Source organism: Artibeus jamaicensis, unplaced genomic scaffold (assembly GCF_021234435.1).
Source record: "Artibeus jamaicensis isolate MK-2021 breed Jamaican fruit bat unplaced genomic scaffold, CSHL_Jam_final contig_233, whole genome shotgun sequence".
Lineage (NCBI taxonomy): Eukaryota > Metazoa > Chordata > Mammalia > Chiroptera > Phyllostomidae > Artibeus > Artibeus jamaicensis.
This window is the reverse complement of record NW_026521486.1, coordinates 26,657,206-26,670,564: the sequence shown is the minus strand read 5'-3', so window position 1 is coordinate 26,670,564 and position 13,359 is coordinate 26,657,206. Positions and strand designations below refer to the sequence as shown.

Genomic DNA, 13,359 nt, shown 5'->3' with positions numbered 1-13,359 from the left:
CCACGGGTTATACATATAAGTTCTTCGAATTCTCTGGTTCCTATACCATTTTGGACCTCTCCCTGTCTACTTAATGTCTACTTCTTCAATTATACTGCTTCCCTGTACCGTTTCCTCCCATTCCTCCCTTCCCCTCCCCAGTGAAAGCCCTTCATGTGATGTCCATTTCTCTGAACCTGTGATTCTGTTCCTGTTCTAGTTGTTTGCTTAGTTTCTGTTTTCATCATTTTTCTTTATTTTTTTAGGTTCATTTGTTGATAGTTGTGAGTTTGCTGTCATTTTACTGTTCATAGTTTTGATCTTCCTTTTCTTAGATAAGTCCCTTTAACATTTCATATAAAAAGGGATTGGTGGTGATGAATTCCTTTGGCTTTACCTTGTCTGGGAAGCACTTCACCTGCTCTTCCATTCTAAATGATAGCTTTGCTGGATAGACTTCAAATACTTCTTTCCAATCACTTTTGCCTGTAAGGTTTCTTTTGAGGAATCAGCTGATAGCCTTATGGGCACTCCTTTGTAGGTAACTTTTTCCTTTCCTCTTGCTGTTTTTAAGATTCTCTCTTTGTCTTTAATCTTGGGTAAGTAACTTAATGATGATGTGCCTTGGTGTGTTCCTCTTTGGGTCCAACTTCTTTGGGACTCTCTGGGCTTCCTGAAAGTCTATTTCCTTGGCCAGGTTGGGGAAGTTTTTCTTCATTATTTGTTCAAATAGGTTTCCAATTTCTTGGTGTTCTCCTTCTGCCACTCCTATGATTCAGATGTTGGAAAGCTTAAGAGGTTTTGCCCTAGAGGTTCCTAAGCCTCCTCACTTTTTTGAATTCTTGTTTCTTTGTTCTGTTCCAGTTGGATGTTTATTTCTTCCTTTTGTTCCAAATCATTGATTTGAGTCCTGGTTTCTTTCCCATGACTGTTGGTTCCCTGAATACTTTGCTTTATTTCACTTTGGGTAGCCTTCACTTGTTCATTTTTTGACCAAGCTCAATCAGTTTTGTTAGCATCTTGATTACTAGTGTTTTGAACTCTGCATCAGACAGACTGATTATCTCCTCGTTGCTTAGCTCTTCTTCTGGAGTTTTATTCTGTTCTTTCATTTGGGCCATATTTCTTTGTCTCAGCACACCTGTTATGCTGTAAGGAGTTAGAGCCTTAGGTATTTGTCTGGGCCGGACAACCCTCTGAGCTGCACCGTGGTGCTGTCTGTGGGAGAGGGGGTCAGAGAAGGAACAATGGTGCTCACTTGCTTGGCTGTAGCCCCACTGTTCAAAGAACTCCCATGTGAGACTGGGAGTTTCTCCTGCCATGGCAACCCCCCTCCGTAGTTTACAGTTAGCAGTGAGTCTTGGTTTCCTGCTCAGCCAGCCCTGCCTCACTCTCACAGTCTGCCCCCTTGTGGCAGTTCTTCTCCACCTGCCCGGCTGCCTGTCTCCTTCCTACTGGTCTGCTTGAACATTTCTTTAATTCCTTCATTGTTGGAGTTCCATGCAGTCTGATTTTCTAGCACTTCAGGTTGTTTACTGTTTTTAGATTGATTGTTATCCTCCTGTTGGTTGTGCAAGGAAGCGAAGAGTTTCTACCTGAGCCTCCATCTTGGCTGGAACCCCCCCTTTTTTTTCTTAGCCAGACAATCTGGTGGGTATTTTATAAACTGTATAGTATGTTATAGTATTATTATATTATTTTTACTTAAAAATGAAAACAAATTTAAAAATCTTTTTGTGTTTGTTACATATGGTGTAAAGTCTAGATGGATAAACACTAAAGAAAAAGTGGCTATTTCTAGAGACGAGGGTCAGCAGACAATGGGAAAGAATGTAAAGAGAAGGACTTAATTTTCATTTCCTTTACATATGTAGTATATTGGAAAGAATTAACATGTAATTAACACATTTTTAAAAGAACTTTATCATTTAAAAAACTAAACTATTTGCAGAGAAAGGTAACCAAAGTTGGAACACTGACTTATTGTCTTCTGTCACTTAGTATTCTAAGAAAGAATTCAAAGAACAGCCTTTTTGTTGCTTCAGTGTAGTAAAATGTAAATTTTTTTCTAAATTATAATAAAAAATATCTGCCATCATATGTCTAAGATTGGGTGTCTTTTTTGGCAAGTATACTCCGTAAAATTTTTTAAACTCTATAAACATTCCTTTTTCTGTTGTTTGGGAAAGTCACATTCTATTATTATTATGAATTTGATTACTACTTACATTTCTTTTGCTCTTTTTTCTCCCTTAGGGCACAGCTGTAATTTCTTAATAATGGCATAATGGTACCTATTTAAATATAGCTGCACGACTGTTGGGATTCAGACACATTGGACCTTGTTTAGCAAAGACAAACCCTCACACTTACTAAGAGAAATGGAAATGGGGTAGGTGCTCCAGAAAACTGTTGAGTTGTTCTTTAGTAAGCTACCACACGTAGGTATATGCACAAAATATTTGAAAACATGTATTCAAACAAATAGCTGTACATGAATGTTCACTGCAGAACTAGCCACAATACCTAAAAGGTAGAAACAATCAAATGCCCACAACAAAAGAATGCACAAAAAGATGTGTGTGCATGCATTTTATATAGAGGCATACATGCATGTGTGACTGCACATGTGTACACACACATAAAGCTGTACACACGTGTGTAGGCACACATGTACATATATGCGTATGTGTGTGTGCACAGATATATAAGTTTTTTTCCTTAGTGATTACTCTGGGAATTGCAATTAACATCTTGAATTAACAGCGACTTATTTTCAACAGTATAAAAACTTAAGTAAATATTACTTAGCCATAAAAAGGAAATGTGATACTACTTATACATGCTGCAATGTGCATGAACCTTGAAACACTATGCTAAGGGAACAAGCTCTGACACAAAAGCTCACATGTTGTATGATTCTGTTCATATGAAATATGCAGAATAGGTAAATCAACAGAGACAAAAAGCAGACTAGTGACTGCCAGGGGCTAGAGGGAGGGGGAAATGGAGAGTAACTGTGTAATGAACACAAGGTTATCTTTTGGGTGGATAAAAATGTTTTGGAACTAGATAGAAATGATGGTCACACAACAATGTGAATGTACTAAATTCCACTGAATTGTAAGCTTTAAAAGTTATTTCATTATCTGAATTTTACTCTCATAAAAACTAATTATCAGAAAGAGCCATGAACTAAATTGGGCTGAGTAAAATTTAAATAAACACCATGGTAAGAGCAAGTCATTATGGATAAGTGAATGGGAGAAACATTATAAAGCTGGAAGACTGAAATAAAAATTCTTATGATCACTGATACTCTGTAGGGCAGTAAAGCAACTGGTAGTCATTAGGAAAAGTGGATCAGAAACTAAGAGATCCTAATTAAAAATTAGAAAATAAATACTGACTTAAAAATGGTACACAAGTGGGAAACACATAGGGGAATGAAACAAGCAGTATTTTAGAAAGATGAGTATAATTCTTGGGAGGGACCAGCAAGGACTTAAAAAGTAGTATCAGAGCAGTCATATAAAAGGTTATTACTATAGTTAAGGAATTGGATAACAATGGATTTGTGAAAAGTAAGAGGAATAAAAGACAGACACTTTTTGTTTTTTAATGTTCACTGAGGATATGTTTGTTTGATTTTTATGAAGAGAGAGGAAGGAAGAGGACAGAAAGAAACATTAATGTGAGAAACACCAACTGGATGTCTCCCATTTGTGCCCAACCAGGATTCAATCTGCAGCCTAGGTATGTGTCCTGACTGGGATCACACCCACTACCTTTTGGTGTACAGGACAACGCTCCAACCAACTAAGCCACCTGGCCAGGGCCAAAGAGAGACTTTTATAAGAAATAAAAAGTGTAATTTGGCAACTCATTGGACATGTGAAATGACTGGGAGAAATCCGTTTCCAAGAACTCAAAAAACTGTCAATAAGAACAATAGGAAGATATTCCTTTAAGATTTTCCCAAGAATTCAAAAAATTGTCAGTAAGAAGAATAATGGGAAGGGGGAATTATTTGTGAAGGAAATGATTGGTTTGCTGTTAGATTCAGATACTAAGGCTACAAAGAAACATCTAAGTGCAAAGGTTTATTAAATGTTAAGAGATCTGAACTTATACCTTATGTGAGAATATAGAAGTAAAAACTTCAGGTTCCCAAAACACAAAATCATAGTGACAGCCATTGGACTGATAAGAAACATGAACGAAATTAAATTACTCTTCAATTTTCACACACTGTCAAGTTCTACTTCAAAATTCTTAACACTAGTAAATTAAGTTTAATAATTTGATAACACTATCACTATGAAATATAGTATAAGTGTTCCAAATAGTCCATTACATAATTACTACAAAAACCTTATCATTAATAAATTTTCACTTCAAGCAAAATTAACAATATGAAACCCAAGAAAATGACTTTTGGGCTTAAAGACAGAATACATAAATTCTAGTCATTTTCTGTTTCAATGTGCTTTATAACTGGGAAGTAATGACTTTATTTTCATAGACTACTTTTCCCTCATTTGTAAAATAAGGGTCTATAACTGGCTGGCTATTTAGCATCTGTAGACTATGCTCATATTTCAGATAGCCTGACAGAAACCACACATTTAGTTATAACTGAATGAACGAATAAAAATTTCCAGTTTCATAGTCTTAAAATGAAATGAATCACTATAGCATGCTATCAATTACTCATTTCAGCTGCTTGGAAATTCTGGCACTATCTGTTAAAATATAACTATATTTAATAAAAAATGAAAGTAGTAATTATCAATATAGACTTACAACCTAGTATCTTTAAAACATGGCAGGAAGTGGATTAATACAAAAAGATTAAGTTATTGTATAACAAATACTATTTAGTATTAATTACATGTGAGTAAAATAACATTTAAGAAGCACTAAGATAATTTCTGGGGCTCTGTTATGGGTTAAACTGTATATCTCAAAAGCTTGTATATTGACAGCTAAACCCCAAACATCTCAGAATGTGATCTTATTTGGAAATAGAGTAGGTGCAGAGGTAATTAGTTTAGATGAGGTCATACTGGAGTAGGGTGGGCCTCAATCCAGTATGATTGGTATCCTTGTAAAAAGGGGAGATTTGGACACAGACACACAGGTACAGCGCCATGTAAAGATGAAGCCAGAGATCATCATGGTGATGCATTTACAAGGCAAGGAACCCCAAAGACTGTCAGTAAATAAATCATTAGAAACCAGAGGAGACTCACGGAACAGACCCTTCCTCAGAGCCCCCAGAAAGAACCAATCCTGCCAACACCTTGATCTACAACTTTCAGCCTCCAGAACAAAGACAATGTTTTTGTTGGTTAAGTCAACCAGTTTATGGTACCACTTTTATGGCAGCCATAGGGAACTAACAGGGGCTTCTCTTATTTCTAAAACTTAGAAGTTAAATGTATTAACTTCAAAAATGTAGCACAAAATAGGTATATAATTCAAGTCAGTGTACAGACCTGTAGTTCAGTAAGAACTGTTTTATGTCTCTTGTTACATTCAATCTTTTCCACTCGTGTTTTCAACTCTGCCAAAGTCTTATCAAACACAGCACACTGTAGCGCACACAATTTTTCTTCTAGCAACCACTGTACAACCTGGAGAAATACATAATCCTTTGTTACATCAAAGAAGACATTTCATCAAGCATCAAACAATAAATACTCTTCTAAAATTGTTATTTTATTTTTAATTTTAGAGATGGGAAGGAAAAAAGAAAGAAAGGGAGAGATACATCAGTGCAAGAGACAAACACTGACCCCTTTCCTATATGGGCCCCAAACAGGGACCAAACCCGCAACCAGGCATATGCCCCAACCAGGAATCAAATGGCTACTTTTTGCTTTGCTGGATCACACCCAGCCAACTGAGCCACACCAGTCAGGGCACAACATTCTTAAGTACTAATGTATAACTGACTTAATAAAAACAACATGCTGGCATCCATAACAGAATGCTACCTGCTGAAAGACATGTATTGAAATATCTACTACAAAAGTATATACAAAAAGTAGAAATTTTCCAGAGGGCAAAATTTTAAAATAATTTGAAAATAAAGTTCTAATATTTTTTTTCCATACACTCAATCATGATTTAAAGGAAACAAGTAAAGGAAAAAAACAGGTTTATATATTTCTAATCTGTTCCAGATGATTTCTTGTGAGACACTTAAGAATGTCACTGCACTACAAAATTTGTTAAACATTTCTAAATGCCTACTTACACTTCCCACATTCATTTCATTATGAACCCATAACAAAGAGCACACATGGTACATAACCATGGACCATACTTGAACGACACTATTCAAGGAGTAAACTCTCAGTACATATAAAAGATTTCAGAATTCTTTCCCATAGCTATTATCATATTTCCAACAGCTCTATCAGAAATACTAAAAAAATGCTATTTATCTCCACTGACAAATAAAAAGCTGGAAGAAAAAGAGCCACATTTTTACTGCCTTATTATTCCTTTTGCTACTGTGGATATTTATACTACATCTTAGTGGAAGAATACTGGTCTAAAACCTGGATGATTTACAGTTTTATCATTAATTGATAAGACCCTGAAAAATCTATTTCACCTGAGTTTCATATTACTCTCTGAAAAATAAACTGGTCATAAACATTTGTGAAACATTTTGAAAAGCATATTAAATACTGCATATTTTCCACTGTACGTCTAATTTAGCAATGTGGTGGTGGTTCAAAGTCTATACTTTCCCCCTTTTCCTAGTCCTTTGAAAGCCTTGTCTCCACCATTTTTAACGCTAAGCCTACAGTACATAACAAAGATTTTAGCATGTAAGGACCTGCAACCATGAAGCCAACTTATTATAAAGATTAAAATACTGGCATATAAGACTCTACTGTTTCTAACAGAATAAAGTTCAATATAGCAGAAAAAATAAAATCTGAAAACTGAAATTCAGTTTTGTTATTAAAGCAAAAAGACATCATTATATCTCTCTTCCAATTTGATAATTACTATAATATCTAAAATAAGTTACATAGCTTTCTTGATAAGATTCAGTTTATGAATTTCATGGTTAAGAAGCACATTCATTTATGACTAGGGTTTTTTTTTTTAAGATTTAAAAAAAAATTATTTATCTTTAGAGGGGAAGGGAAAGAGAGAGGGAGAAATATCAATGTGTGGTTGCCTCTTGTGTGTCCCCTGTTGGGAATTGGCCTTCAACCCAGGTATGTGCCCTGACTGGGAATCGAACTGTGATCCTCTGGTTTGCAGACCCACATTCAATCCACTGAGCTACAGCAGCCAGGGCTGTAGCTTTTTTTTTGAAAAAGGAATTTAAAAATCTGTAACACCTTCTGTAGCTTCTGGTTAATATCTCCTTTGGCTGTAATCTTTACTTGAAATTCTGCCTCATATTCTTCTTCTATATATCGACGGCGTTTGGACTGTACATTGTCCATGTCCTCTGATTTAGACCGTTTTCTTCTGGAAAATTCAACTGAGAACAAAAAGCATAATGATCGGCCAGGTGTTTTTTATTATAGACCTTAATGCCTATTCTGCATCCTCAGCAAAATCTCATTTCTAGCTATCACAATAGCAATCTCAATCATTTTATGAATTGTTTTTGAGCTCAGAAAAGTACTAGGCAGCTTTCAGCTTTCAATGTGAAATGATTTTCAATATGCTAAATAAATAATTTGCTAAGCAATGTACAATATAAACACAGAACATCCTAACCTTAAAATCTTCATATTATAATGGAGAATTACCTAAAAATGAGAATATGAGATGAGAAGAATCATCTCATTCATTCCTTTTGCTAAATTTTATAGTGAACATTAATCCTCTGACAAAATGCAGTCTTCGTTCTCATGTCACATATTGCTAATAACTGGACATAGCTTTAACTAATAATTCTCCCTTTTCGGTAAATATTTTCCTCAGTAAATTTAGGGAAAACTCCCACTTAATTTTCAGCCTTAGGCAAATAACATAATAATAGTTATTAACATATTCTAATGAATTTCAAATATGTAAAAATAATAAAATTAATAACATTATAAAATAAATTTGATTAAAAAATAATATACCCAAAGATCTTAAGTTAAAAATTTCCATTTCCCAAAGTGGTAACATTCATAAGATCATAAGCAACTTGTATCTGGTTACTTTTTCAATACACACTAAAAAAACCCCAAAATTAAAATCTCCACACTTATCAAATGCAAATGTCCTATGTGACCACACCTATCCCTCTCTACTTCATTCTATATCCATATCTATGTGCTAATTTTTTAAAACTAGTTCTACTCTATGACTTCTCTTATAATCATAACTTAGTCATATATGGAGAGAAGTATGATAGGGAAGAGCAGAGAACCCAGGTTTCCAGACTTCTAGTCCTACAATCTTCCTATAAACCTAATGACACTCAGCCTCATCATTTCCCCTTCCCACAAAGTTTATGAACCTTAAGTAGACTGAAACACATAATTCCATTCACTTAGATCATCCCAGACAAAATTCTTATAGTCCCATGCTTTAAACATAAAACTAAAACAATTTCTCTCAGGACATTCAAACAGAACTTGACTACATTAAGCTTAAATCTTATAGAACAAAGAAAAGTACAAACAAACAAAACACTGAAGTTTATAAAATGATTAACACTTTCAAAGATCCTTGAGTTAGCCACCATCAAAATGATTTAATGGTGGCTTACTTAAACTGTAAAATTTTATAAACATCTTATGGATATAAAAATATATTCCATGGTCTTAAAAGTAAAATCAATGAATTACTATTTGTTAAACAAGTTCCTTTTTTTTGTACGTGCTTACTTTTTTCAGGTCTTTCATCTTCAGGTATTACTTGCTCTTCTTCCTCTGGTTTTCTGTCCTTTTCATTATTTTTTACTTCTATGACAAAAAGAAAAGGAAATCTTACTGCCACTAGAATTCATAAGAGCACATTATATAACTAACTCTCATTTTTCGTGTAACTGTCAAATTAATCATTTCTAATGAAATCAGGGTCTTAAAATGTGAAATCTGGGGAATAAAAAGGGACCATGAACTGATAGAAATGAATGACCAGTCCACTATCAAGTGTTCCTGCAAATTCATAATAAACTCAACACTGAAAAAAAATTAATAGTACAGATTTTTTTAAAACAAACACTTCTACTTAGTAATTTACTGTCACCCATAGAGTAACAAAACGTGGAAACAGCTACCGTAAAGCACTTGGACTCCTTACACTCAATTACTAAAACTAAAATAATGGTTGTGACAATTACAAACCACTGTCAAATCATCTAATATTTTGACTAGACAAGTTGATCATTGTTATTCAATGGTTATGGAACTAAGACAAATGGAAAAGTTATCCTAAAGATAATGAAAGTTTTACTTTGATACCAATGCCAACAACCAAGCTAGTTGTTTAACATATATTATTTCATATCCTCAATATAATTTGCATATAAACAGTATATTTGCTGTCATACAGATGAGGAAAGTAATGTTCAGAAATGCCTCGCAAGAAACATTTAAAATATAAAAATTAAAAGAATGCTACCAAAAAATATTGCTAAAAGAGTCTACACACTTGTATTGTTACAACAAATAAAATCCCAGAGGTATAAGAAACAGCCTTTGGCGAATCAGTCTATAGCTCATCAACTATCTTAATCATTAAATGGGAGGAAAGAAAAAATCATGAATATGTTTAAGTTTCTACTGTATTCCCTTTACATCACTGCAACTGGTTCCCCAAGTGACTTTAATAAAGCATGCTATTTTATCATATTCTGCAACCAAAATTAAGCAATCACAAGTATACAGCATTATACACTGATAAAAAATTTTGATATAGTATTTCGTACGCAAACAGGGTTTAAAACCAGGGTTTTAATCTCAACAGCCCTAATGATAGAAAGTCAAGGTTAAAAAAACTTCAAAAGATCTTTCAGGTAAAAACAGATAAAGACTAGGATCACTGATGAACCCATTAAGGCTCTTACAAATATGTCTGCATGCCAAGATAAAACAAGAGCTATAACTCGTGACTATAGTAAAACAAAAGAAAATAAAACAAAAACAGCTAACACAGTCAATAAAGATTACTAAAACTATTTTTATACTTTAAAATAAATGAGTACTAGAATATTCACTTTCTATTCACCACCCTATACACATTAGACATATTTTGAAGATCTCATGTTTCAATCTTAATTTCATTAAATGAAAATGTTTTGCTATCTTGTAGACTGCAAACTCTTACAAAGCATTTTTTCTATTTACTATATAGTTTTCCAAATCTTCCTGATATTAATACTGAAAATAATGACTCCTGAGTTTCCTATTCCCCACAGTTTCCAGAGACAAAGAGTAATTGGGTTGTTTGAAATTAAGATTTACATAGTTTTTATATAGCAACCCTAAGAACAAAATTAGCCATGGTTCCTATTAGGGTAAGTACATGCCAGAAAATCTAAAACACAGAAGAGCCAACTGGCCTAGTTTGGTATCCTTCCTTTTATGGATATGTTAGCTTTCTCTTGTCTTACAGATACATCAAAATTAGCTTGAGACTCCTCAGTTTACTCAAAAAACCTTCTTCTAACACCCAATTTCCATATTCCAGTATGCTTAGAGGGTATGACTGGATTACCAATGCTTAAATTGAAATACTCATTAGGAATTTAGAATAGACACACAGAATTAAAATTTATGGTAGAGTTTTATTCAATCGAAAGAAGTCTGGATAAGAAAAATGGTACTAACACATTCTATGGGAAAGAGTAAGGCCCTCTTTCTTTAATTCTTTTGTTCCAAAGTCTCAAAAGAATCTGAGTGCATCTCCTTCAACCCAGAATAATAACTAAGGGCCCATGCACATATGTTTTTAAATATAATTTCAAGTAGTTCCTGAGACTTTTGAAACTCATCTGAATGCTTAGGTAAACTCTTTCCTCTGCTACAGATAGTTTCTGCCACAATTCCTCTGATTGAGTATAGCCTCATTACAAGTTGCCATGTTTTAAATATACATTTCTATGTATGGTATTCTTTTAATCAGACTAGATCAGTGATGTTCTATTACTATGCCGCAAGAAGTTTTAAAACGTGAAATACCTATTTAGTTGGGGTACAGGCCTCTTCTCATTTAGACTGTCATATATAAAAATGACAACAGCCAGCATAACAATAGCCGTGTGGTGTGAATGAATCAAAATTATACCTTTTTTTTGTCAGATCAGCAAAAAAATATATTTTTTTGTATACCGTAGAATTTTAGAAATTAGTTTATGTGTGCCATGAGATGAAAAGGGTTGAAAATCGTTGGACTGGACAGTAAGCTCACTAGAAGCAGGTACCACATCTTTAATTTTAGTAATTCTAAAATCTTTGGGAAATGGCTGAGACAAAGTAGATATTTAACATCTATCTGATGACTGCTATTTTAATAAGATTCCATTAAAGAAAGGTAGAAAAACTACATTGTAGAGGACTGGAAGAAAGAATTTACATCCCGAGTTAATTTTTACATTTTCAGAATTGCCCTTTACTTTACTCCAAGGAAATATGGACAGAACTGTTGCCTTGGATCAGGGATTGGCAAATATTTTTATTTCATCAGTGATAAACATGTAAACAAATTGGTCTATGTTCCAAAACAACTTATTGACAAAAACAGACAGCCTATAGGCCATAGTTTGCCAATCCTCTGCTTTAAATTATTGGCTCTGTGAGAACATTTAAAACAAAACAAAAAATTCCTATAGTTAAAGACAATATATTCATTAGAAGAATAGGTAAGAGACATGAACAGGAAATTTATAGACAAGGAAATACAGATGTCCAATAAGCATGTAAAGATTTTAAACCACATTAAACAAAAAATGTGGTATTACTGGTAATATGATTTTTCTATAAATTTTGAGTTTTACTTAACACAAAGTTCCAAGTAACATTTTCCACAGCAAGTTTTTCTGTGTTCTTTTTAAAGCAAAACTCAGGAGAAAAAAGTGTATTTTATTGTCTCTAATTTTTTTCCCTTTCATTCTCTCTGAAACCCAATCTCAATCAGGCTTTCAATTCCACTGCTCTTTACCAACTGATACCTAGGTCATTAAATTTTTCTCTTTCATTTACTTAACAAAAGCAGCATTTGATATATAGTTAACTATTCCCTCCACTGTAAAACATTCTCTTTACTTGATTTCTAAAACAACAAAATCCCATTATTCTTTCTACCTGCAGAGCTGTTTGTTCTATTAGTCTCCTTTGCTGGTTCTTCCTCATCTCCCCAACCTGTCTGCACTGGAACACCAAGAGCTCAGTTCTTGGATCTCCTCTTGTCTCCATTTACACTCACTCTGAGCTGATCTAATCCTGTGAGCTCAACTTCAACTAATGTCGGTCTATATGCTACCTACTTCCAAAATTTCTAGAGGGTCCAAGCCTTTGCCCTGAAATTTGGACATGTTATCTAACTTGATGAGCAACAGTTGTTGAAACTGTTCTTCTTCCTACATTCACTCACCTTTCTAAAACCTGTTTCGTTTTTGATCTTCCTCAATGCTGAGAAGAAAATCTTCAACTTACATGTCAATGTAAGGAAGAATGTTTAGGTTCCATAAAGAAAAGCCAAATGCATAAGAAACAGCTGAATATAAATAGGTAAATATAATAAAGAATTTTAGCTGAACACAATAGTGACAACAAATTAGTACATTATAATTTACTAAAACATAACAATTCTATCATTACCAACCAAGAGCAAAATTAGAAAAAACCTTGAATTGTATTCCCATGCAATTGTATTCCCATGCTAATGTATCCTCATTAGCATTTATTTTCATATCTTAAATACCCAATGAACAAGGGAAAACATATTAACCACAGATATTTTTTAAACTGAAATATAATCTAGAAGAAAACTATGTCAGAATTTAATATAAAATCTGTTCTACTCTAAAACAGATTTTTCTCAGTAACATTAATAGCATTGTTTAAAAGTAAAAAGCAAGTAGAGGAGAACTTTCCCTCCTATTTCTCTACAAGAAATAGAATGAGAAAGCCCCAAAAGGAGGGAAAAAATGAAGAATGCAGTAACCCCAAAACTAAGGAGAGTCTCAAGAGAGGGGCTGTTTAAGAGGTCACCCAAGTATGAGAGAATAAAGACCAAAACAAATGCCCCTGGATTTAACAACATGAACATCAATGTCATTTCACTGAGAAGAATTAGGAGGGGGGCTGATAAGGTAAAAATCAAAATTCAATTAAGTTCGAGAGTAAACAGGAGGAAAAGAAATGGTATTAGCTTTATCAACGTAATTTGAAGAATGGC

The 13,359-nt window shown here is 33.8% G+C and overlaps 1 protein-coding gene across 3 annotated transcripts in view; it reads right to left on the bottom strand.

Annotated features, from left to right (window-relative positions):
* The window catches only part of ATF7IP (activating transcription factor 7 interacting protein), a 118,202-nt gene that overhangs the window by 55,375 nt on the left and 49,468 nt on the right, over positions 1 to 13,359 (bottom strand). For all 3 annotated transcript variants that reach the window (XM_037136567.2, XM_037136566.2, XM_037136565.2), the window contains exons 3-5: positions 8,844 to 8,921; positions 7,353 to 7,498; positions 5,481 to 5,618 (exon numbers count right to left, since the gene is read on the bottom strand). In XM_037136567.2, coding sequence (XP_036992462.2) covers positions 5,481 to 5,618; positions 7,353 to 7,498; positions 8,844 to 8,921 — 362 coding nt within the window. The remainder of the gene's footprint in view (positions 1 to 5,480; positions 5,619 to 7,352; positions 7,499 to 8,843; positions 8,922 to 13,359) is intronic.